We start from the raw sequence: 26,614 nt of genomic DNA, 5'->3' as shown, positions 1-26,614 counted from the left end.
GCTAGCTTTGTGGCCCAGGATATGGTCAATCCTGGAGAATGTTCCATGTGCACTTGAGAAGAATGTGTATTCTTCTGCTTTTGGATTGAGTGCTCTATAAATGTCAGTTAAGTCCATCTGGTCTAATGTGTCATTTAAAGCTTGCATTTCCTTACTGATTTTCTGTCTGGATGATCTGTCCATTGATCAAAGTGGGGTGTTAAAGTTCCCCACTATTATTGTGTTACTTTCGATTTCTCCCCTTATGGCTCTTAGTATTAGCCTTATATATTGAGGTCCTCCTATGTTAGGTGCATATGTTTACAATTGTTATATCTTCTTTTTGGTTTGATCCCTTGGTTGTTATGTAGTGTCCTTCTTTGTCTCTTATAGCAGTCTTTATTTTTAAGTCTATTTTGCCTGATATGAGTATTGCTACTCCAGCTTTCTTTTGATTTCCATTTGCATGGAATACTTTCTTCCATCCCATCACTTTCAGTCTGTATGTATTCCTAGGTCTGAGGTGGATCTCTTGTAGACAGCATATATACAGGTCTTGTTTTCATATCCATTCAGCCAGTCTGTGTCTTTTGGTTGGCACATTTAATCCATTTACATTTAAGGTAATTATTGTTATGTGTGTTCCTATTGCCATTTTCTTAATTGTTTTGGGTTTGTTTTTGTAGGTCTTTTTTCTTTCCTTCTTCTTTTGTTCTCTTCTCTTGTGGTTTGATGACCATCTCTGGTGTTGTCTTTGGGTTGATTTTTCTTTTTTGTGTGTGTATCTACCATAGTTTTGGGGTTTGCTGTTGCCTTGAGGTTTCGATATAGCAGTCTATATATGTACAAGCCTGCTTTAAGTTGCTAGTCTCTTTCCCACCTAGAGGAGTTCCTTTAGCATTTGTTGCAAAGCTGTTCTGGTGGTGCTGAATTCTCTTAGCTTTTGCTTGTCTGTAAAGCTTTTGATTTCTCCGTCAAATCTGAATGAGAGCCTTGCTGGGTAGAGTATTCTTGGTTGTAGTTTCTTCCCTTTCATCTCTTTAAGTATATCATTCCACTCCCTTCTGGCTTGCAGAGTTTCTGCTGAGAAATCAGCTGTTAACGTTTTGGGATTTCCCTTGTATGTTATTTGTGGTTTTTCCCTTGTTGATTTTCATAAGTTTTCTTTGTCTTTAATTTTTGCCAGTTTGATTACAATGTGTCTCAGCATGTTTCTCCTTGGTTTTATCCTAACTGGGACTCTCTGTGCTTCCTGGACTTGGGTGGCTATTTCCTTTCCCATGTTAGGGAAGTTTTGGACTATAATCTCTTGAAATATTTTCTCAGGTCCTTTCTCTCTCTCTCTCCTCCTTCTGGGACTCCTATAATGTGATTACTGGTGCATTTAGTGTTGTCCCAAAGGTCTCTTAGGCTGTCTTCATTTCTTTTCATTCTTTTTTCATTATTCTGTTTTGTGGCAGTGATTTCCACTATTCTGTCTTCCAGGCACTTATCCATTCTTCTGCCTCAGTTATTCTGCTATTGATTCCTTCTAGTGTACTTTTCATTTCCGTTATTGTATTGTTCATCTCTGTTTGTTCTTTAATTCTTCTAGGTCTTTGTTAAACATTTCTTTCATCTTCTCGATCTTTGCCTCCATTCTTTTTCCAAAATCCTTGATCATCTTCACTATCATTATTCTGAATTCTTTTTCTGGAAGATTGCCTATCACCACTTCATTTAGTTGTTTTTCTATGGTTTTACCTGATTCCTTCATCTGGGACATAGTCCTCTGCCATTTCATTTTTTCTCTCTTTCTGTGACTGTGGTTTTCATTCCACAGGCTGCAGGATTATAGTTCTTCTTGCTTCTGCTGTCTGCCCTCTGGTGGATGAGGCTATCTAAGAGGCTTGTGCAAGCTTCCTGATGGGAGGGACTGCTGGTGAGCAGAGCTGGGTGTTGCTCTGGTGGACAGAGCTCAGTTAAACTTTAATCCACTTGTCTGTTGATGGGTGGGGCTGGGTTCCCTCCCTGTTTGTTGTTTGGCCTGAGGTGACTGAGCGCTGGAGCCTACAGGCTCTTTGGTGAGGCTAAGGGCTTACACCATTGAGTCCTTCACAGAACTTCTGCTGCCAGTGTCCTGATCCCCACAGTGAGCCACAGCCACCTACTGCCTCTGCAGGAGACCCCCCAACTGTAGCAGGTAGTTCTGGTTCAGTCTCCTGTGGGGTCCCTACTCCTTCCCCCATGTCCTGGTGCACACAAGACTTTGTGTGTTCTCTCTAAAGTGGAGTCTCTGTTTCCCCCAGTCCTTTCAAAGTCCTGCAATGAAATCCCGCTGGCCTTCAAAGTCCGATTCTCTGGGGATTCCTCCTCCCATTGCTGGACCCACAGGTTGGGAAGCCTGACGTGGGGCTCAGAACCTTCACTCCAGTGGGTGGACTTCTGTAGTATAATTGTTCTCCAGTTTGTGAGTTGCCCAACCAGTGGTTATAGGGTTTGATTTTATTGTGATTGTGCCCCTGCTACTGTCTTATTGCAGCTTCCCCTTTGTCTTTGGATGTGGGGTATCTTTTCTGGTGAGCTCCAGTGTCTTCCTGTCGATGATTGTTCAGCAGTTAGTTGTGATTCTGGTGCTCTCATAAGACGCAGTGAGCACACATCCTTCTACTCTGCCATCTTGAACCAATCTCCTATTACCAGTTTGAAAAATCAAAAATAATAATAGTAAAGACTACCATGAGGAATTCAGAAGCAAAGCGATTGAATTATTAAGTAGCCATAAAGATGGAAATGTAGGACTGAAATAATCACTAACAGAATAGAAATAATGGGAGAATAGGGTTGGGTGGATAAAATGAGATAGAGAAAAGATTGGAATTGTTGGTTAAGGTTATATTTGCTTGGCCTCATAAGTCAAACAATGGAGGGTATATTTGATTTAATATGAAAATGGATGGATTTTATGATGGACTTTTTTTTTTTTAGCAGAGAAGTAATATGTTCAGACATATGAAAGGGAAAGACTCAGTAGAACCAGTTAGGAGACTATTTAAAAGAGTGTGATGATAGGTATTGAAGACCTGTTCCAGCCTCCATCTTGCCCAGAGGTAAAAAGGATAGATATGAGAAACATTACATAGCTAGTATTTAAAGGAACTGGAAATTGAAGATGAAAATATAAAGAGGGGAAACAGTCACTGTGTCCATTTTTAATCTCTATCTTTGCAGTAACCCATCATAGCAACATTCTAATGATATTTGCTATTTTTTACAGTCAAATCAAATGATTCTAGGAAAGATCTGTCCAGTGTTCCTAAGTAGTAAATATTAGAACTACATTTAACTCTAGGTTTTATGGCTCCAACTGTTCTTTAAACATAATATACTATTAAGATTTCCAGAGAGAATGCTTAGTAGGTAATTACTGAGTTTAATTTGCAATGTAAAGGGTTGTGGGTTTCAAATCAGATTTCGTACCTCAGATTTTGATTTGGAAGAGAAACAAAGAAGACTAGTTGAAAGGAAATAGCAACATGAGGTGTTGGTATTTAAATAAGATATCCAACTTCATGCCATATTTTTGAGATAGGGAAAGATTGAAGAAGAATGAAGATTGAAGAACAGGTGGGTTTCAAAATCATAGAGGTTAACCATAGGGTTAAATCATGGAGATGAAAATTAAGGATGCAAATAAAGGAACAGTATGAAAATAGAGAAAGGTGAGGTGAGCAAACCCAATCTGAACTCTATTTCTTCATGATCCATAACAGCCCAGCAGATAAACGTGGGTTTGTCATTCTAGAAAAAGGTAGCAAAAGGGTAGGCACAAGGTAAGGACTCTTCTGATATGGAAGGAAGATCAAGAGACTGGAATTGTTTTCCACCTGAATATGTTCTGGATCTGTCTTATCTGAACACCCTTTATATCCTTTATAAATGCTACCAGTAGCCTATGCTAGTGTGTACAAACATTACAAGGTATTGTTATGCCTTGGCTGGGTGCCTTCCACTGACAATGCCAGGAAGGATGCTAATTAGTGCCAATTGTGAGAGCTGGTGTTGTGGTCTGGGCACATCTGTCTCCAAAGAGCGGGACTGAGAACAGTTCATTCCAGCTGTCAGATGGCAGTGATGTTATTAATTTACTACTGACTGGGCCACATTTAGTGCTGACCCAGACGTGAAAGACTGCCTTTCCTAGGTCTGATTAGCTGAGCCAGCCAAAGCCTTCTGTGCTATTTTTACTGAAAACAGAAAACATGTCTGAATGTTGTATTCTTCAAGGTTCAAGTCAATGTTGTGATGCTTTTGTTTGCAGGGAAGGATGAATTTTGTCTACGTGAGTTAGACCCTCACAGACATAGGTAGGTGTTGCCAAAATAACAGATAGGGAGCTGAGTTGAGTAGTCAGATGAAGTTTACCTTGGCGACCGTTGCTGCACCACATCCCTAGTGGAGAACCATCTAAGTGCTCCTTGGTTTTGAGCATCTCAGCTGTGGTTTGCATTGCCAGCACCAAACTGAACACTGAATTCTATGCCATTTTTTAAGGTAGACCTTATTAATTTCATTTCTCTTCAACATTTCACACTCCACCTGCTGAAGCAGACACTTTTGAGCCCAGGAGCTTCACTGTCTCTGTAGGTCAGGTAGTTGATTTACCTCATGCTGTTTGATATCAGTGTTTTCTATGGACTCTGTTGATGAACAGTTTAGGATGACTTCCAAGTGACTTCCCATGACCTTACATGAGCTTAGAAGGACTCATTCAATAATTTGTTCATTAATTCTTTTGTCCAAAATATTGAGTACGTCTTCTAGGTACTGGAATGTAACAGTAAATAAAATACACAAAATCTCTTCTTTCACAAGTTCTAATGGGGGAAGCAGAAAAACAAATAAGCCAAAAGATAGATGCACAATGGTAGGTAAGGTTGAGCACTAAGAAGAAAGGTGAGATATTTTTTTAAAAAGGTGAGGTACGTAAATTAATACCTAAATAAATAGAAGGGTAAGATCATTGAGAATGACAAGGATACCATTTTAGATAAGAAGTCAGATAAGACCTCTCTGAGGAAATGACAAAAAGCATTTGGATCTCTGTGGGAAGACTGTTCCAGGCAAAAGGAAAAGCACATGCAAAGGCCCTGAGACAGGCCTGTATGAAATGTTGTTGAGGAAGATCAAAAAGACCAGAGTGACCAGAGCACAGTGAATCAGGGGGAAAGTGTTAGCAGTCTCCAGGAACCAGATCATGTAGGGCACACAGACCATGATGAAGCAGGGAGCTTTCCCGTGTGCAGTAGCTGTGCTGACTATGGTAGGCTTGTGTGAGTTCATTTGAATTTTTTTAAATGATTTTAAAAACTTTTAACCATATAGGCATATTTTTCAAGGCTTAGAAGATACATGAAAAAATGAGTCTCTGATGGCTTCAATTACATAAATAATAAGTTGAAAAGTTTAAATAAAAACCTAGGCAGGCCTGGCTCCAAAGCCCATTCCATCATATTCTGTCATAAAGCTCTAGTTAGAATATCGTAACTGAATTCACCCTACCAAACTTTTACAGTGCTGTGTTCTAAGGCTGTGAGGAAGGCAAGGAACCTACCCTCAAGGTTCGGAAAGACCACCCACAGAAGACATATAAGCAAATGATTATATTTAATTCAGTGTGATAGAGTGGTTGATGTATATATGAATTAAGAGACAGCACAGACAGGAGTTGATTAACTCTGTTTAGATATTTAGAAGAACCAGGACTATTTGAGTGGTGTATAAACATGAGACAACGTAAGGGAGGAGGTTAGCATATCCAGTGCAAAAATAGGATGTTATAGCACACATGACCTGAACAGGAAATTGCAAAGAGTTATCACTAGATTAGAGGCAGGACTGAAGGTCAACCTGGTAGCACACATCATCATGGTACACTAGCTGGCATCTACTGGAGGTCAGCATCCTTTCTGATTGGCCAACACAGTGTCTGCATCTTGATTAAGATGGGCATTGAGACCACAGAGATAAGCAAGGATTAGATCACTGATGTCTCACCCATCCTCTGGCTTTAGTCAGGGCTTGATGGCTGCCACTGAGGGGAGACAGGAGAGAAATGAAATAAGAAAATGGCAAGAAACAAACTCCCTATATATGTTATGTTTTTTTAACGTAACACGATGGGAACAGAGAATGTCTCTGAAGATTTTTATTTTCCCAAAATATTTTTAGACAGAGCTTTAGAGACTACAGAAAAGTTAAATATCTGAAGTGTCAAGATAGCCCTTTTTAAAATCCATTTTAAAGAAAATTCCTAACTTTACGATTCGCTCAGATTGACTGCCATACTTCAAAGGATTTGCTGGCACTTTTCTTAATGGGAAATTGATGATTATAGTTATTTCACTTTAACCTTTCTAGTCCAGTCTTTCTCTGGTGTGTTAGTTCTTGGTTATTTCATGATCCTTTGATAAGTCGTTGTTATCATAAATTTAACAATGCGATGACAAAGCCTAACCTTCTAGTAAACAAGTAAACATTTAACAGATCCATGCTATCACTTTACCTTCTCTTTCCTTAACATTCTTCCACATGATAAGTTGCTTTTCTTCCCTTGGGCTGGAGGATAAGCAAATATGAAAACTGACAGCATGTTTCCCTGGCCATCAAACTAATTTAAGCTTGCATCTCAATAGTTCATTCTGCTGCTGAAGACCTAGCAGAGAGGTTTTTGTTTTTGTTGTTGTTGTTTTAAAATAAAGCCAAAATAATCTAGCTTTCAGTCATGTCTGTCATAGTAGTCCTTCAAAGTTTAACTAAATGTCTTTCTTAAGCTAAATGTCCTCGTGAAAACTCTTTTTTATTTTTGCTGCTGTATAAAGATGTCTTTATTTTAAGAGGTAAGGCAAAAATTATTAACCTCAGCTTGTTAATACAAAAGGATACTTTGAAGTGTTTATAATCTCCCATCTCTGCTCACACCTCACTGAACAATCTCCCCTGTTTACCACGTGCAAAACTTTTTTATTTTTATTTCAATTAAAAACATAAATTAACACATGCTTTCTGCGAAGTGTTAAATTATGTTTTCTGGAAACTAGAAAAGGCAAGTCCGTCAAGTCAGCCAAAGTGTGGACATGGGTGCAGAGGTCTATCCATGTGAGTTTGGGGTACACACAACTTAGTTCTGAAATCCTCCCAGGTCTTTCAGTGCTATTGGAATGTTGTCCCTGCAGTTTTCAGTACATTCGTTTGATGAATATATGTGAAGAAACAGTAATGAAGATTCTGATGTTTATTCCATTCTTTTGACCATCACAGATCAAAGAACACCTTGCGAAAGGTCAGAGAATGCTGGCAGGTGATGGGATGTCCCAGGTCACCAAGACACTGCTGGATTTAACTCAGAGGAAAAACTTCTATGCAGGTGATCTTCTGATGTCCGTGGAAATCCTCAGGAATGTGACAGACACGTTTAAAAGGGCAAGTTACATCCCTGCATCTGATGGCGTCCAGGTAAGGGAGGTGATTCCATGAAGGAAAAGCAAGTGAGCTTGGGATCCGTTGTGGTCCTGAGAAGCCAGTGCAGCCACCATGGGGGCTCCCTGGCCTGGAGGGAAGGTTGCTCACTCCTGCTGGGGAAGGCATCCAGGCCGTGCTCAGCTGAGCTCTGGAAACGACCTCAGCTCCTTAGTCATTCTATATACCTCGGTGTCATCAACCGTAAAACGCACGTATTGCACCTCCAGGAGATAGGGAGTGAGAATGTGTGTGAAGTGATTTGAGTCCTCAGCAGAAAGGCACTATAGCAAATTCCAGGTCATAGCGTGGATATTTTATTCCCACATTTAATATCACCATCTTCCCATAGGAAACTATTAAAAGTACATTAAGCATAATGAAGGCACATTAACTATAGCATGCGGAGAAGACACACTTTAAGTTTTGTTTGGGGTTTTGCTATTAGAAGGGGGAAGGCCATGTTTAATTCTGTGGAACCATTGCCTGAAAATATCAGGCGAGTAAAGAACTGTTCTGGGTAGGAAAATAAGGAATTCAGTAACTCCTCACAGCATATTTTTCTTGTCATGGAAGACTTCTAGAAGAGCATCATTTATTTCCATAGTAAAGTTTAAGTACTCATCCAGTTTTAGAATTGCCTTTGCCATTAAGACAAAGCTTGTTGAATGGCAAAAAAGGCATATTTAATGCAACTCTAGTTTGCATTTCAGATAAACTCTTCTTGCGCCTAGGCTGAAATGTACGCCTGCCAAGAACGTTGAGTTGGCTTTTGCATTTCCAGCATAATGTTCTTCCTGTATCTTGGCATGAAGTTCATTAAATAAAGTTTTGGCAAAACTCCCACATCAGGTAGTCTTCTTTCAGCCCACTCTTCCTTTGGGAGTTTTATTTGCATTTCGCTTGGAGAATTCAGAGGGTGGGTTTTTTGTTTTGTTCTTTGTTTTTCTTTTGTTTTGCTTTGCTTTGATCAGCTATTGAGGGAAAGAGGAATAGAAGGCTTTTTGGAATCATGGAATTATTCATAAATAATATTAAATGCCCTCATTTGTATAGAGGTGCATATAGTATTTAAATTATATGCATATACTGCTGAAAGTAGCTGCAATGAGAGTTAGTGGACTGCATTCTATATTATATCACCAGCGTCCAGGAATACATTTTTAATTGTAAAAATACATTGTAGGGAGGGGAGGTGGAAGATTACTGTCATTTGAGCATTTCAGAGATGCATTTGTGAGGTTTTTTTGTTTTTATTTATTTTTTTTGGCCACACTGCATGGCTTGCCGGATCTTAGTTCCCCAACCAGGAATGGAACCGGGCCCCTGACAGTGAAAGTGCTGAGTCCTAACCACTGGACCACCAGGGAATCCCCAAGATGCTTTTGTTTCTTTACAAAGAATGAAAGAGTTTTCCAGTTTTAAAAATGTACTAAGTAAGCCAAGTACAACCTTTCCCTGTAGTTCTGAGATACTTCTATCCATTGGCATTTACATTGAAAAATAGCATCTGAAGCCCTTGACATAAAATACAAGCTGTAATTTTGAAAAGGCTCAGATCCTTGTGTTCACGGTTGAAACATCAGGCAGAAGGGTGCACACAGTGAGCTCTCAGGCCTCTTTGAACCCTCATGAGTGTAGGGCTTTAAGATTTTTAGGTGCTGAAATTCAGGAAACTAAGATTCCCAGGTTGTATTGGGGACATATTATGATTGAGCTTCTCATTGGAGTGCACGGACTCCATGAACAATTAGTGTAACCACAGGCTTTGGCATGGACATCAGCTGGCTTGACTTAAATAGAGCAACGTGGCTGATGGTGGTGGTGTCCTTGTGGCATGGTCAGAAATACCTTCCTCCGTTTCTCTCCTACTCTCTCCTTAGTCCTCCACATGCGCACAGAATTCTCAGCAGGCTGGCGTCCTAGTCATTCACAAACAGGAGCTGTGTTTTTCTCTTTCACTGTCTTTATTAGTGTCTTTTCGGGCACCTGGAAACCTTCCTCTTTTGGAAGTCCTTCTTCTTCCGTCTCTGCCCGTCAAACTCCTGGCACAGCTCCAGCAAGTCTTTCTGATTGCCAGACCTGCAAGCCCCAAACTCCATCTGAAAATGACCTTTCTCATCTCTGAAATTCTAGAGGACTTTCTACCACTTTTATTCTACTTTCCACAAACAATTTTATACAAATCTTTTGGACGTATTTGTTGTCTTTGCTTGATTACAGCCTTACTGCGACTTCAGTCCTCCACTTTCAAGGGCTCTGGGCACTTCTGATCGGCTAGCACCTCAGGCTTCACATGGAGTAAGCTAAACTCATCTTGAGTGCCACATTTTCTTGTATTTTCTACTTTGCCTTGTAGAATTAGTGGTCCGTAGGCTGGAACTGTAATGTCATCTTGACTTTTCCCTTCTCTTCCTTTCCTGTTGGGTCAGCCTACGCGGTGCCTCTTCCATCCGTCTTTCCTCTCTCTTCCCACTGCTGTTTCCCTCTCTTGGCCTCCAGTTACCCCAGCCTCCATTATTTCCATGGCCTCTTTCCTTTCATCCTCCCTCAGATCCTTACCAACATCCCTACTCATCTTGTACGCCATGGTCCTATTGGCTGTCCTAGGACAGCCCTGATTCTGTCACTCCTCAGTCAGAAATCTTCAGCGGGGCTCCAAGGCCTCCTCAAAGACAACCCGAAGCCTGTGTCTTGGTTTCTAGTACGCCCGCCGTACGTAGGTCACCTGCCTTTCCAGCCGTGTGCATGGACTACTCTTTCCCTTCACAGACTTGGAGCCAAGTGAACTACTTCCTGCTTCCTGGATGCACTATGTGTTCTTAGCTCCGGGCCTTCGCTTCCTCTATGCCTTCAGACTGGCTTGTCTGTCTCCATCTCCTAAATCAGTCTCTTGGTACAGACTCTGGGCCTCTGAATTCCAGCAGCACTTTTCCTCCTGCATCTCTTTATGTCTTGAGTTATTAGTACTCATCTGCAGATCTTTGAAAAAGAAGAAATATCCCTGATCCATCTTTGGATACTAGCTGAGCTCCAGGTCCTCCTGCCCCCAAACAGGAGTCTTGACTATAGAAGCTGCTCAACAAATGTTTGTTGAATTAATTAACAACAAAATTAATAACTACATAGATACCACCATAGAGCTTTTTTTATCCTTTTTTTTTTTAAACTGGGAAAAGAACAAAGACCAAAGAGAGATTAAGAAAAACTATTTAAAGAGAATACATTCTTTTAAATCTAGTTATGTGCAAGACATTTTATGTAAAATGCCTGGTGATGCTGGATTCAGTAAACAATTGATTTAATACATTGATGAAAGCGAGATAGTATAGCTACACCCTGTTAAAATTGGGGGAAAAAATAAAGTGTACTTTTATGTCTTGGAAGGATGAAACATAGTAATAGTTTTATTTTGGGAAACTGGTAGAAAATTACTCCAAAAGTCCCTTCCCTTCAGGCATATTCTTTCCAAACCTTGGGGCTTGGTCATATGTCCAAACCTCTGTCCGTATTGGTCCTCTATGTAATTTATTCTTCCCATTTCCAATCTGATGCAAAAGTCCTTCAAGATCCAGCTCAAAAATCATTCCTACTCAAAAGTATTCTCTTCAGATCTCAGGCAGAATTCAGTGTTTTCCTAATTGTCTGGTCTTTTTGAAACCTTGTAAATATCCCTACTAGAGCAGGTCTCTCACATAACATTGTAGTTATTTGTTTTCAGGCCTCCCTTCAGCAGCAAATGTTAAGCTTGTGGAGAGACAATTAGGTCCCTGGGGCTTAGCTTGGCACTTGGAGCATAGTAGACATGCAAATATTTGTTCAAGTAATTAGTGAATATGAGTAATGTAGTAATATTTGAGGAATTTACTTCACAAAAAACTAAGAAGAGTACTCTGAACATCCAATTAAGAGAAAGGAAGAAAAGGAGAGGAAGAGTTGTCTTTTTTTCCACCCCTGGGAAAATTCATACTGAGTCTCATTCTATCAGCGGAGGATGAACTCACGACACCCACACCAGCAACTTGACAAAGTTGAATCAGACATGCAAGTTGAAATTCCAGTTTGTCCAATAAATATCTTGATGTCTTCAGACACATTACTTAATCTTTCTCTACCTTATTTCTTCATATCTAAAGAAGAAATAGTAGTACAGTCTATTCTCTTTAGTCACGGTAGTTATATTCTATAAAATGAAAGAATACTGAATCATTTACTCATAGGGAAACTACAGGATGGGTTCCTTCAAGAATCTGTCATATAATTTTCATCGACCAATTAATACATGACCTGTTTTATGTGTGTTTCCATTATTGTTATACGTATAACTATATTATTATTATTATTATATATACATTGTGTATGTATGTATATATATATATATATATATATATATATATATATATATAAAACTCATGCCTTATCTAGCACACATATTTTCTCTATAATGCATAACAGAGCCTTCTTGGGTTTACGAATACTAGGTGGACCTCCAGCACTATGCTGATGGCCATTCTCAACAAGAGAATTCACCAACAAAAAATATGGAAAGAAACCTGCGTATTCAATAGACCATGAAAAGGGCATGTTTACAGTACATGAGCTGAAACCAAAACTCAGAGCATGGCCATGTGACCTGAGCTGGGTGCTTGTGCATGGGGTGACTCAAATTCACCACTGTGCGTGTCCTTGAAGCTATGAGCTTTGATTTGGGGGTTACAAATAAATTTTAGTGAGGAGTTGAATTTGCAAATACGGAATCCATGAGTAATGAAGTTCTATGGTAACTATTTTCCAGTGTTGTTGTGAGGCTTAGAAGTAATTCAGGTTAAATACGTAACAACCCATACATGATGGTATTTGTGAGTCGTCCAGCAGAGAGTAGGTGCTCTGTAATGCCCTTAGTTCTGGCATTGTAACTCTTAACATAAAAGTAAAAGATGGGCCTTGCTCTCAAGCTGCTTACAACGTCATTGAAGGAAAAGATAACTCATGAATGAGGCTAGACCGGTAATGAGGAAGAGAGATATGAGTTCAGTGTCTCACTTCCAGGAACTCTCAAAACATAGAATCTGAACTGCAGCAATAAGAAAAGATTCATGGGAGCCTTAGGCCTTGAGATAGAATTTGGAGAAACAAGCTGGGTGCAGAAACAATAATCAAACTCCAGTCAAAGCCACAGAAATGGTATGAGTGTGGCACACTCAAAAGACCACAGTTGGTAAAAAATGGGATTCACGTTGGAAAATGTCGATCGTGAAGGCAGGAGAATCAAAGCTAGAGGAGAGTTTGGATGCTATTCTCTATAAGCAAAGTTACTAAATGTGAGTGCTGTTTTTGGAAAGATGGTCTGGCCGAGGTGGATAAAGGCGATTTGTGAGTAACGGAAGACTGGGGGAAAGAAACCCATGAAAAGGCTACAGCAATGACCTAGAGGTTGGAAAAAAGAAAGCATGTTTCAGTGACAGTGGACCAGAAAAGCAGGCATGATCCACTTAATGGAATGAAAGACAGGCCCCTGAAACAGCTTATATTTGGGGGTAAAGAAAGAAAAATTGGAAAGAATACATACATGGAGTATCCACAGAGACTCCTTGTTTAAATTTGCCCTCAAACTTCCTGGATGCAAGGATTTGTCTCTTTTCAGGCATCCTTTTGTTCCCTGACAAAACTTCTATTGGTCTAGCTCAGTGTTTTCCTAATGTTTTTGACTATGACCCACAGTAAGGCACACAGTTTACATCAATATATAATTGAAAACTAGACTTTTACAAAATAATATTTCCCTCTTCTGTGGGTAATGCACTCTTTTTTTTTTTTTTTTTTTTTTAATTTTATAGCTACTTTATTTATTTATTTATTTATTTTTGGCTGTGTTGGGTCTTCAGTTCGTGCGAGGGCTTTCTCCGGCTACGGCAAGTGGGGGCCACTCTTCATCGCGGTGCGGGGACCGCTCTTCATCGCGGTGCGCGGGCCCCTCACCATCGCGGCCCCTCCCGCCGCAGGGCACAGGCTCCAGACGCGCAGGCTCAGCAGCCGTGGCTCACGGGCCCAGCCGCTCCGCGGCATGTGGGATCCTCCCAGACCAGGGCTCGAACCCGTGTCCCCCGCATTAGCAGGCAGATTCCCAACCACTGCGCCACCAGGGAAGCCCGGTAATGCACTCTTGTATTTTCTAGGCATTCCTATTTGGTTATGAAAAGTCGATCATGACCCTCAAACAGGTCGCCACTCAATGTTTGAAAATCACTTGTTTGTCTAACATGTTCTCTAGGCTTGAAAATTCATTTCCCAATGATTAAGATTAAATAGGAAGCTCAAAACTCAGCTTCCAATTTCTTTCTTAAAGGCAAACTACATCCTAAATAAAATTCTCAGAGTTAGGTGATCAAGAAATTAAACTGAAAGCAGAGTTGGTGATTTCGGATAAGCCAAGCATCTTCTTTCCTAAAACACTTGACAGGCAAGCATGTATGTTGGATATTTCTCATGCTACCCATCAAGCACTAGGTGAGGATCCTTGAGTATTATTTCTCTGATGCTTTCAGTGAGAGATGCTTTTACGTTTTGTATACAAAAGAGTGGTCTGATAAATGGGGGAGCAATTATGGCTATGACAGTCCAAAGCCATCATGTAATACTGAAACTAATTCTCTTGACTAAGTAAGATCTAGTACGGGCCCTTTAGGTTTGGAATTGTAGTATAACTCTAGCCTACAAGACAGCACCTTATGGCTTGAGATCCTCTGCTTAAAGAACATTGTGCAGCAGAAGATTAATAATTTCCTGGAACGTAAGTAGGAGAGGTAGGGAAGGAAATAAAGCGTGATGACTCAGAGTGCCTGCTCGTGGACAAAATCCCGAGCTTCTGGTCAGGGCTCTGCTACTTGTTAACTATCTGATGCTGGCCAGGTGACTGGACCTCCCTGTGTGGCCATTTCTCTTCCACTGTATTGGATGCTGGTACCCATGCACAGTGCTGACGTGAGGGTTGAGTTACTGTGTAAAACTTATACAGCACATGGCACACAGTAAAAGCTCAAGGAACATGGTGACGACCCTTATGATCTGGGGAGGTGAGATTCTGGTGGAGCAAACACCTGAAGCATCTCCGGACCACAGGTGTCTGCTGCCAGGGCAGACGTGTATTTTGCTATCGCTCCTGGGAACAAAGGAAGGTCAAATATTCTTCATGGTACCACCTATGCAAGAATGGGCCACTGGTTTTTTCCCACTCTTTTTTTCCCCCACTCTTAGTAGAGGAGAAGAGCAGGGAATGTATCAAGGAGAATGGAAGTCAGAAAAGAAGTGTTAGTCCTTAAGGCCGGTACCACAAAGCCATTTCAAATTTAGCCAGCAAGTGGATGAGAGGATGGCTTGAATCAATAGCCAGCATTCCTGGATCTGTGGGAACCAAGTTGAGCCCAGGATGGCAACTTCCAGCTGACAATCGCTCCAAGTCACAAACGGCAGCCAGTTCAATGCTTCCAGCCTGAGACGGTTCCCTATTCTTTCTCTGTGGTAGAGAGAACGTGTACAATTAAAAGCTCTTTCTAGGTAGTGTTGAGAATGTGCCCTTATTATAAGATGGAAAGAAGAAATTCAACGCCAAATACCTGCCTGAAATGGGTGAGATATTAATAAACACATCTTGCTTCACCCATCAACGTGAGTAAATCCTACCATGAACAAAATTTGGAAGATGGCTGCAGGCTGAGAGGAAGTGAGGATGTCCGTAGGTGAATACAGAGTATTCACAAAGATGGGGGAAAAAAGAAGGGCGACTAAGAAGGTCAGGTGTTTGTGGAATGAAGCCTATCAACTGGTACATGCCATGTGATGTACATGAATGACTCTGGTGGAGCTTAAGAAAAATATGATAAAGCATCTGATAGGTAGTTTTGTCATTTCAGAATCCCTCATTATTTCCATCAGAGTCAAGAAAATGTTAAGATTTGCATGCGCACAGTGTACAGGTCGTCTTCTATTGTGATTCCATTTATTATTAAATTTTTCTTTTAAAAAATTAGGGGGGAATGTATCAGTTTGCAGGGCTGCCATAATAAATACCACAGACTGGGTGGTTTAAACAACAGAAGTGTACTGTCTCCCAGTTCTGGAGGCTGGAGGTCCAAAATCAAGGCTTGGGCAGGTCTGCAGGCAGCCGCCTTCTCCCTGTGGCCTCACATGGCCCTTTTCTCTGTGTGTGTCACCCCTGATGATTTTGTGTGTCCAAAATGCCTCTTCTTACAGGAACACCTGTCAAATTGGATTAGGACCCAGCCTCATTTTAACTTAATTACCTCTTCAAAGGCCCTGTCTTCAAATGCAATCACATTCTGGGGTACTGAGGGTTAAGGGCTTCCGCACATGGATCAGGGGCAGACACAATTCAGCGCACAATAGGGGATCTTGAAGGAACTGTGAGAATTTCCCTTTAGCCAAGGAAGGTATGTGCCAGGCATCTTCCCAGGGACAGGACCGCTATGGCTCTGCTTTCAGCATCCCAGGGGTGAACCTGTGATGTGTGTGTGTTTCCTGCCCAGGTGGCCCTTCGGTGTATCAGCCAGGCCTGCCCAAATGTGGTGATCCCTTCTTACCTCATGCCTTGTCTGGATTTCAGGAAGATTTTGCCACACTTGTTATGATGTTTTTATGATTAGCTGCTCTGCAGGGCTCCCTCTTGGGAATAATTGATGATCATATTTAATCATATTAGCATCACTAACTGTTTTACCCTTCATCTGTAAAGCAGCACCAAGCTTGGCCCCCTAAGCGCTGACAATAGACACTGTTTCTCTCCACTCCCCCATCCCGGTTGTCACCTGCACCTGAAAGCAGACCCACTCTCCGCTCGCTCTCTCTGGAGCCCTCCATCCTACACTTGCCCTGGAAAGACTCATAGCATTGTGTAGAAAGTTGCCCATCCAAGCAGCTCCAAAACTGCACAGGTGGAACCATCTTCCATCTCGGCAGAGCAGTGAGATTAGTGGGAAAGGCAGCCTGAGATTCCTGGACCCCTGTTCCATGTTGTTTCCAAAATGAGTCAGAGCTTCTGTGATATCTGTGACTACAACGAGAAGAAAAAACAAAGATGTCCTGAAAGACTCTGGGTTTTTTTCTCCTAAACTAGTGAACGTTAGGGAATATATGCTTCAATAATCTGCTCTCACACCCTCTGGATCTGGCCTATGACACTGGTCTGTCTGGGACAGCCCCGCCCTGTTGGCAGGAGCCCTCTGACCACAGCTTTCCAGGCTGGTGACCCAGCCTGCTGGGGACCCCATGGCTGACCTTCTGACCCTGATACCCCAATCCCTTTGTCCCCCCATTGATCCTCTGGTTTTCCAGTGCATCAGCTTCTTGTCTCTGAATCGTATTCTCCATATATCTTGGTCTCTGATGCCTTCCAGGGGACGTCCTTAATTATCACCTGCTGCTTCCTGAATCCTTGAGGGTTTCTCATTATCAATGGCCAGTTGATGTGCTTCTAGGATAGGTATTCTAGATAAAAGATTAAACCAGAGTGACGTGACTTTTTGTCCTGATCCGTTGAGAGACCACCTATTAAAAAAAATAGGCAAAGCACTCTTTAGGGATTATTTAGCTTTAAAAAATACAGTAGAACAAGCCTAAGATTATTTGTGTAATAATATTCCTCTTACTCAATTTTATTTCTGTACACTTTCTTGACTGGGAGGCTAAGAAGTAGAGTCATAGCCCAATCACAGGGGTTGGACATCAGTTATCCAGGCCCTAATCTGTAACCTGGGTGTGTTCCTGGTTTTGCATATCTCACGTGCAAGTGTCATCACCCAAATGCACGGAGGCTAAAAAAATACGGGAGACCAAGGCATTGTATCTTGGACTCTCTTTGTGTTTTCACCTTGCTGCGGACTTGGTCCATCTCATCTGACTTAACTTCCCCACTGCAGAGTCCTTCTACCTCCCTTCCTACTTCCTTACCCCTAAGCCCTCATCTCCCTCACCTGGCCCTCTTCCTGTCTATTTTATCACCAGTGTCTTAACTTTGAGTTCATCCCATTCAGCTCTATTCCTGGTCATTTTAATTTTTCCCCCAAAGGCTCCAGGTTTCAACTGGGATTAAGGATTCACAAGTTTTGACCTTTTGAGCTTCAGGCTTGTAGGGACAGCGGCAGCTGGGCGTCTGCTCTCAGCTCTATCCCAGGCCCCTCACGCTCGGCCGGAACAGAGCTGAGCCCACCGTGCCTGGGCACACGCGGCTCTGCTGTGTCTTCTGCGTGTTCAGCAGAGCTGTGTGTCCTCTAGGAACCAGGGCCTGGTCCCAGGTCTGCCTTCTCCCTCCGCCACCATGACACGTGACATGACATGACATGACATGTTCCCTAATCAAGCCAGCAGACAACCCGGGCTCCTTTCTGACCTCCCCATTTTCACTCTCACTCTCCTGTACTCTGTTTTCCACTCAGCAGCCAACGTTAGATTTTTATTTTTCCTGAAACTCGTGTCACATAACTATGGTGGGATCCAGGCCCCTCTCTATCTGAGCCCCTGCCTCTCTTTTTCATCCTGTATTAATATTCTCCCCCGCCCCATCTCTAGTTCCCTGCTCAAGGCCATGCCAGCTGCATTGCTTCCTCTCTGTTTGTGTTCCTTTGCCCCACTGTTGTTCTGGGGCTCCCTTCCTCGGGCCTGCCCATGACTGCCGCCTTCATCACTCTGTCCTCAGCTCAGATGTCACCTCCTCAGAAAGGTCTTTCCTGCTGACTGTTCCTCCTGAAGCAGCCTTGTGCGCACACACACATATGCACATACACACACACACACATATGCACATACACACACACACATATGCACATACACACACACATACACACACCCACATGCACACGTCCACACAGATACCCACATACACACACACACATATACACACGTGCATACATACACATACAAACACACATACACATATATACACGTAGACACATACACACAAACACACATACACATGTCCACACAGATACCCACATATGAACATACACACGCACATACACACACCCACATGCACACGTTCACACAGATACCCACATATACACACACACATACACATACACACATATACACACGTGCATACATACACATACAAACACAAACACACATACACATATATACACGTAAACACATACACACAAACACACATACACATGTCCACACAGATACCCACATATACACATACACACGCACATACACACATACACACACCCACATACACATGCCCACACAGGTGCACACACACACACACAGCCCTCCCCTGCCCAGTCCCTCCTGGCCCCATACACTATTTTATTTTTGATTCATCACCTTAAGTCATGTTTTAAATTATTACTTATTATTAAATGTCCTTTCTTTACACACCACAGTGTAAGCTCCGTGAGGGCAGGAACCCTCGCGTGTCTTGCTCACTGTTGCGTTCCCTGCACTCAGAAAAGGGCCAAGTGCACAGTAGGTGTTCAGGAAATATTCCTGAAGGAGTGAGTGCCTTTCTGCCTCTCAAGTATCCCCTGGGTCTTTCCTCACCTCCACCCTCACGCCCACTTCTGTCCTCACTGTCTCTCACTCGGGCTCTTGGTAAACTCTCCCCGGGATGTTCCCTTCCCCAGCCTTCTTCCTCCCCAAAGCCCCCTGCTTTGCTGCCTGGAGTGTATTTTTCTCTCTCTCCCGATGCCCTCTGCTGCTGAACAAGGTAGCCCTCGCTCCATCAGGGATGGGGTCCACTGTGTTTAGCAAAGAACGAGCTGTGTGTGGAAGAGGAGATCCCTTCCTTGGGAGAGGACCAGGGCCTAACATCCTCCACTGTGTCCTCTACTTGTGAGGCCCTACAGTTTCTCAAAAGTGGGTGTCTGTGACCAGGATGGCCTTGAGACTTCAAAATGCCATTCAAATAGGGAGAGTTCGATCCCGTATTTAATCAGGATAACCAGCTTTCTGATCTGTAAAATTAAGCACCCTATCTCCTTCCCTGGACCTACAAGAACCCTGGGTATAGAGCAGAGGAAGGTGTTGAAAGGAGGCCACACGTTAGGTGGGGACCGTGTATCCATGATTTTTAATTCCTCCAGTGCTTATCCCATGGTCTTCTACGCAGTAGGCATGTAGTCAGTCAACTTGAAATATTTGAGTATTTACATTTTCCTATGCCTCGTGCTGTACCCTGGGGGCATGGGGGTGAACAAAATGGAAACAATCCCAACTAAATTATAAGCTGGTAGAGAAAAAGCCCTAAACTGTTCATCATACAAACACATTGTAATTAGGAATTGTGATATACTTCAAAAGAAATCTACACAGTGCAACTGCCACTCCGCATGTTTGCTGCCCTGTGAGTGGCTCCCTTACAGCTGGCTGCTGCCTGCATTACATGAGGGTGAAGGAGCACTTATTCGTCCTTGGATGAGTGCACAGTAGTTTTGCTGGGTTGCTCATGCATGGATGTAGAGGCCGGGAGAGTCAGAGACCATCGTACTAATAATTCCCCGGGTACTGGGGAAAGCTGACTCTCAGAACAGGGAGCAAGGGTCCCTTCTGGTCAATAGAACCTCTTCCTTCACGTCTTATTCTTGTAGGTGATTACTTCCAGGAATGGGCTGTTTCTTTTTTCCATGGATTTTTTGGCAAAGCATGAATGATGACCGTATTGGTAAATGAAAACTAAAAATTTTCACTACTCAAAATCAGAAACATAAAGAGACCGTGCAGACTTTGTATACTTACAGGGTGGTGATGTGAGAAAGCCTTTCTGGGGAAATGGCATGTAAATCTAGATGTGGAGGACAAAAAAAGGGTTATTCAAGTGAAGAACAGGAAGTAAAGTGGTTGAAGAAAGGGAGCAGCATTATATAGGTCTGGAGACTGGGCAAAAACAGGTTTGGGATGCATGGAGAAGTCTGCTGGACCTGGAGTAGAGTGGGAGACAGGATCGCTCAAGAGAGAGTGGAGAGACAGGAAGGGGCTGGATCACGCTTGACCTGCAGCCGCCAACTGCTCTCTGGATTGGGGATGCATGACTGTCCCGGGCTGTGCCATTGTAATCCTGATGGTGTGTCCCTGCTTCCTCGCTTAGCCTTTAAGCCTCTCTTATGATCCCTCTATATTTCAAGTCGGGACCACCACCATTCCTGAAAGCTTTCAGTTCTCCTTATTAACTCTGTTCCTTGGGGCCTGTCTCTGCCTCTCGGTGCCCAGGCATTGGCTGCTGGGTTAGGAGGAGGAGAACACGTTTCTTGTGGCTTAGATATCTCAGATCATGAGCCTCATCTACAACTCTCTTTCAAGAAGGAATTCAGCAAAAGTACATGCTAAGATGTGCTTCAATATATTTATAGACAATTGTATACAGTCCTTGAGAAATTTGTCAAGTGGAAGCCAACCAGATATAGAACGAAGAACTACATACTTACTGCTTTTCATAAAATTGAGTGTCCTGACTGGTGTGAGGTAATATATCATTGTAGTTTTGATTTGCATTTCTCTAATGATTAGTGATGTTGAGCATTCCTTCATGTGCCTCTTGGCCATCTCTATGTCTTCTTTGGAGAAATGTCTATTTCAGTCTTCCGCCCATTTTTTGATTGGGTTTTTGTTTTTGATATTGAGCTCCATGAGCTGTTTGTATATGTTGGAGATTAATCCTTTGTCCATTGCTTCATTTGTAAATATTTTCTCCCATTCTGAGGGTTGTCTTTTGTCTTGTTTATGGTTTCCTTTGCTGTGCAAAAACTTTTAAGTTTAATTAGGTCCCACTTGTTTATTTTTGTTTTTATTTTCATTACTCTAGGAGATCTGTCATACAGAGTGAAGTAAGTCAGAAAGAGAAAAACAAATATTGTATATTAACGCATGTATGTGGAATCTAGAAAAATGGTACAGATGAACCTATTTCCAAGGCAGGAATAGAGATGCAGACGTAGAGAACAGACTTGTATAGACATATATACACTACCAGGTGTAAAATAGCTAGCTAGTGGGAACCTGCTGTATAGCACAGGGAGCTCAGCTCCGTGCTCGGTGATGACCTAGAGGAGTGGGAGGGTGGGAGGGAGGTCCAAGAGGGAGAGGATATATGTACACATATAGCTGATTCACTTCGTTGTACAGCAGAAACTAACATGACATCGTAAAGCAATTATACTCCAATAAGAAAGAAAATCCAGTGTCCTTTTAGTCTCACGTGGCCAAATCTAGGACTTGCACTTTGAATGGGACAGAGGCAGCGATGTTTCTCTTTACGACATGCGTTCGCTGTGCTGATTTTCATAATACTTCCTGCCGAGGAAAACCAGAGTCCTGCTTCCTGCCCATGGTGTCCCACAGCCATTTGCTCAGGGTCTCCCACGTGGTGAGTGTCTTATCATCACAACACTGAAACCCCTCCCAGCAGAGGACATTCTTAGGAAGGAGAGCTTTCTGCTGAACAAATCACGGACCATAATGTGGCTATAAATACAAATCATGCATCCAGTCGTACAAAGATAACACAAAGGGAATAAAATCATAAAGCTGCCATATATTGAGCACTTAGCGTGTGTCGGGTGCTGAAAATTAGCTCCGAGCTTCACAGCTGCTCTGCCCTGCAGGTGTTAGTATCTCTGCCTTACAGGCTAGAGAACGTAGGCGGAGGTGGGCAACGTTAGCCCCAGTACCACACAGGTAATAAATGTTGGGGGAATTTTTAAAGCAGGTCTGCCTAGTTCAAGCTCCAAACTCAGACTCTGCCAAGGACACTCAATTTTTCAAATCAGTCTAGGCCGTAGAGATCAGGACTTGATCAAAACAAAACAGAAACCTGTCAGATGCAATTCAGGGGCTAAGGGGCTTGATCCACAAATCATCAAAAGAGAGATCTGACCATAGGTAGCAGAGCTCTTGAAAAACTCTAGAAGTTGTGCATCTGCTGCCATGGAAGTTGCTTTATACTTTTCTCAATAATTCAGTCAAGTGGCCTGAAATGTCATGAGTCCCCTCTTCAAAATGCTGTTCTGTTTGGTTCTGCTTTGTTCTGTCTATCAATCAGTCTGATATTTGAGCAAATGTATAAGTGATTTGATATATCAAAGTACATTTTTTTCAATGTGTGTGAGACGGATTAGAGCAGGGTCAACTCAGAGGAATGATGCTTGAGTCTTGTTGGAGAAACCGAGGTGTACTGGCTTTGTGATTTCATTGTTTCCTTTAAGTTAGGACTTTATTAACCACCTGCTGTGGGCAAGGCATTGCATGCGATGAGGATACACTGAGGAACAAGCAAAGCTCGGTATCCCCGTAAATGCCCCTCCCCCTCCCCCATCTGGGACGTTGAGGCTTAGCCCCTGTCCCCCTACACGAACCCACAACTGACCATTTCCAAATTCAATCCACAGGGAGACAGAAGGAGGGCTTTATTCTGTGCGGCGTTCCCATGCTCATTTAGTCAAGTATGATTTATTGGCCTTGGAAAATAGTACAACCGCCTTTCTTAGACTCGCTGCTTACTAGAATGTATATTTTAATAATCTGTGGTTTTTTATGTATGCCCTCTGGTGATTTTGAAACACCGAACTCTGAATTTATCGTTTTGATCAAGGAATCGCGTGTGCTCACTGGCCTTGACGTTCGGCGCAGAGCTGCTGACCCGCTGTCAGTAAAACACGCTTTTGCAATGTTTTCCCAGAAACGGCGATGCATTGGCACAAATTGCTTCCCATTCTTGCGGTACCCTTGTTAGGAGCAGCATGCATTTTGCATGAGAGCAGGCAGGGGCTAAGACGCAGGCGCGGTCGTGGACCTCAGCAAGGCTGACGGCGTGAAAGGGGATGAAATCTGCGACTTTTCTCTCACTAGCACCACGTCCCCTACCGAGTTCACCAGCCACAGGCAATCGGAGAACGCTGAAGGTTAATTCTTTCTGCCCATACGTAGAGTTACAGCTCAGTGGACAAAGCCCTTGAAATGTTATCACCCCAGCCAGGACATTTTAAGTGGAAAAAATGGCTGGTAGTACAAAAAGGTTAAACGAATTAGAAAACGGGTCTCAGACTTGCCGGTTGTTTTTTTCTTTTCAAGAGTTACCTAAAATATTCTGTAACTTTTATAGAGGTTGTGACTCGAAACATGTTTTAGCCGTATGATTGCTGGGAACTATTAAAATGAATAGCACAAATAGGGCAATTAAATATAGATGCGAACAGATTCAAACCCCAAGAGAAAATGAAGCTGCTTTGGTTTTTCTTCTAAAAACACGCAGGTGGATTTCTTTGGAATTGGAGTAAAGGCCTATTTTGAAAAGCTGGCTGGATAGGGAAGAAGGCTGAGGAGGCTAAACAGTTGTGACTACCTGGCCCCCAACCCCTGAAGGGAGACCTGTCCTAAGCGAAGGTATCAGCATAAGGCGGTGCTTCCGCTCATAACATACAGACCAGCTAGAAGAGATGGGCTCCGAGGATAAAAGCAAGGGACCGCCATCCGTGTAGCTTCAGACAGATGCCAAGGTTTCACTTTACACTTCTTAGGTCTCCTGTGACCCCATGTCCCTGGCACCCTGGTTTTCCTCTCCTGGCTCACAGCGAGTGTGAGAGGATAGGAAGGTCTCTCTTTGGTGCAGATCCCTCGTGTGTGAAGTGCGTACTAACACAGACGACGCGGATGTGTGGGAAACAAAAAGCAAACATTGAGAGATGCCTGTCTGCCTGGAAAGGGAAAACCGAAACTCATCGCAGGCACTGCTGGAACATGTTAAACCCAATGTGTTTCCGACAGTTAGTTAGGGGCAAGGGGGATGACAAGGATTTGGACATCCCTGCATTTTGGCTTGCTGCAAAAGGCAGGGGAATTAAGAATGATAATTTGAAAATAGCCAAGACTTATTGAGCACTTACCATGCAGGGACTTGACAAATTTCATGTTGTCTTTACAATAAGTAGTTGTAAATGTTAAGGTAAAAGAGCCAGGAAGGGCAGAGCCAGGATCCAACAGAGGAAGGCTTCACTGGCCTCAGCTTTGCCCGTGGCCTGTGCCCTCACTGTGATGCCCTTCGACCCAGCAGTGTGAGTAGCAATCATTCCTCACAGGGAACTGGATGACTTTAATAAGACAAACACAGGGGACTTTCTTACAGGAGCTTACAAAGAGAGCTTCTTTGTAAGGAATAATTATATGGTGGCGTGACAGTAGAATGCAGAGCATATAACTGTGATGGAAAGTAAGTGTTGTGCCTATTCTTATGTCTTCTGAATATGTGAAGTTCTCTAGGAATCCCAGAATCATGTTGCTGAGAGAGGGTCCTCAGAGATCTTCTAGAATAGCATGTTAGGGTCATCAAGCGGTATTGCAAAGTGTTTATACCCTCAGCACAGGATCAGTTCAAACAGATGTTGTTGGAAAGGATATTCCCTCATGTAACATTAAACCTTTTATCTAATTTAATTTACAGAACTTCTTTCAAATAGTTAGCAACCTTCTAGATGAAGACAACAAGGAAAAATGGGAAGATGCACAACAGGTAAAGCTGGAGTTATTTCAGAACTTAAAATGAAGTTGGTTAAATAAGGTTTCATAATATGTGAAAAAAGTAATGGCTTGCTATTCCAAGAACATAAAAGGAAAAATTTTAAAGTCATTCTAGATTATCTCATACTAATTTTAGAGAAAACAAGTGACCTCCTTTATCATAACAATCTATGGAATCCATGATATTTAAAATGTGAAAAAACAGAGCAGGTTTAAGTAATGTTTAACTTTAAGGTATTAATACATAATGACTCTATGCCTTACCCATCATTTTCTTTCCAGTCTACAGACTATAGGAAAAACAGCTAATCTAAAAGGACACATTGCAAACTAAACTGTGGGAGTACTAACTAGTAAAATCATTTGTATTTACTCTGTTATGTGTAATCTGAATTATGTATACAGATGTGCATTTTGATTCAAAGCCAAGAGTTGTAAAAATGAGTTCTCATTAAAAGAAATGTATTCTGCTTTTTTTCTCTTTCTGCTAAGCATGGTAACTGTAGCAAGTAGCCTTATTGGTTTAGTTATTGTTTTAAAAATGCCTGGCCCTGCCATTTGTGCTAAACTCACTGACACATGGTTAATACTATTTTTTTCTAAATCACAGAAAAAGTGAGTTAGAAGTTAAGAAAGGGAGAATAAGCATGTTTTTAAAAATCCTGTGGAAATTTAATTTAAAAGTTTTCTACTTGACCCTTGTTAAAAATTCCGCGAGAACAATGCAATATTGAAAATGAATATTTATTGAGGTTCAAGTGGACCCTCTGTCTCCCTTTCCCTTTTTAATCATATTCTGGGCCTTCAGGAGTAAAGCATGCCCTTTATTTCTATTATCATAGGAACTCTATGGATAGACTCTAAAAATAGTCCAGTGTGGGACCACCTCATTACCAGGTACAAGTGCTGTGCTTCTGGCCATAGGAAGAAAAAAGAAAGAATCACTCCTTAGGTTAAGACACTGAATCTATCTTTTCCTACTACTTTGAGTTATGTATTTGCCCTTGGCTTCATTCTAGAGGAGAACTTCCTTCACTCACTGTGAGAAAATGGTGTCTTTCCTTAGAATACACTGCAGAGGCTAAGTACATGTTTGTAGAGTGCTGGAGACTATTAATTATGCATATATTTAGGACAAATGTATAATACCCTATTTAAAACAAGACTGCAATCCATCAGATGGTGTTATTCACTGCAAGGTCGCAACTTGAGCAAATAATGAACAGTGGCAGCAGAACTTTTTGTCAATGGAAAATCCTGAATCCATAATCCACCTATTTACTTGTGATTTTGAGTTAACTATATTCTTATCTTTTAAATATGTTTCAGTAGTGATGATCCTTAATGCTTCTTTGAAGTAACTATTTGAAATAAAAGCAACTATTCTGTAGTGGTGTTTTCATAAATGCAGCCACGTGGTAAATGAGTCTCCAAGTTTTTGGCACAAAGGGTGAACTCTTCAGAAATAAGAGCTGTTTAAAATCTACCAAAGATAATCCTTTGTCTATTTTAGAGGAATAGTCTCAACAAAATATAATATAAAGCATAGCTCTGTGTGCATTTGGAAGACTAGCTGAGTAAAATGGTGAATATTGACGTCGGAAGGGTTTTGCCATAAGAA

At 42.0% G+C, this 26,614-nt stretch overlaps 1 protein-coding gene across 3 annotated transcripts in view; it reads left to right on the top strand.

Moving 5' to 3' along the window:
• Window positions 1-26,614, top strand: part of ADGRB3 (adhesion G protein-coupled receptor B3) — a 794,502-nt gene that overhangs the window by 368,841 nt on the left and 399,047 nt on the right. For all 3 annotated transcript variants that reach the window (XM_007166663.2, XM_007166664.2, XM_007166665.3), the window contains 2 exons: window positions 7,279-7,473; window positions 24,917-24,985. In XM_007166663.2, the coding sequence (XP_007166725.2) occupies window positions 7,279-7,473; window positions 24,917-24,985 (264 nt within the window). The remainder of the gene's footprint in view (window positions 1-7,278; window positions 7,474-24,916; window positions 24,986-26,614) is intronic.

Source organism: Balaenoptera acutorostrata, chromosome 14, assembly GCF_949987535.1.
Source record: "Balaenoptera acutorostrata chromosome 14, mBalAcu1.1, whole genome shotgun sequence".
Lineage (NCBI taxonomy): Eukaryota > Metazoa > Chordata > Mammalia > Artiodactyla > Balaenopteridae > Balaenoptera > Balaenoptera acutorostrata.
The sequence above is the reverse complement of the archived record's forward strand: the minus strand, read 5'-3'. Positions and strand labels throughout refer to the sequence as shown.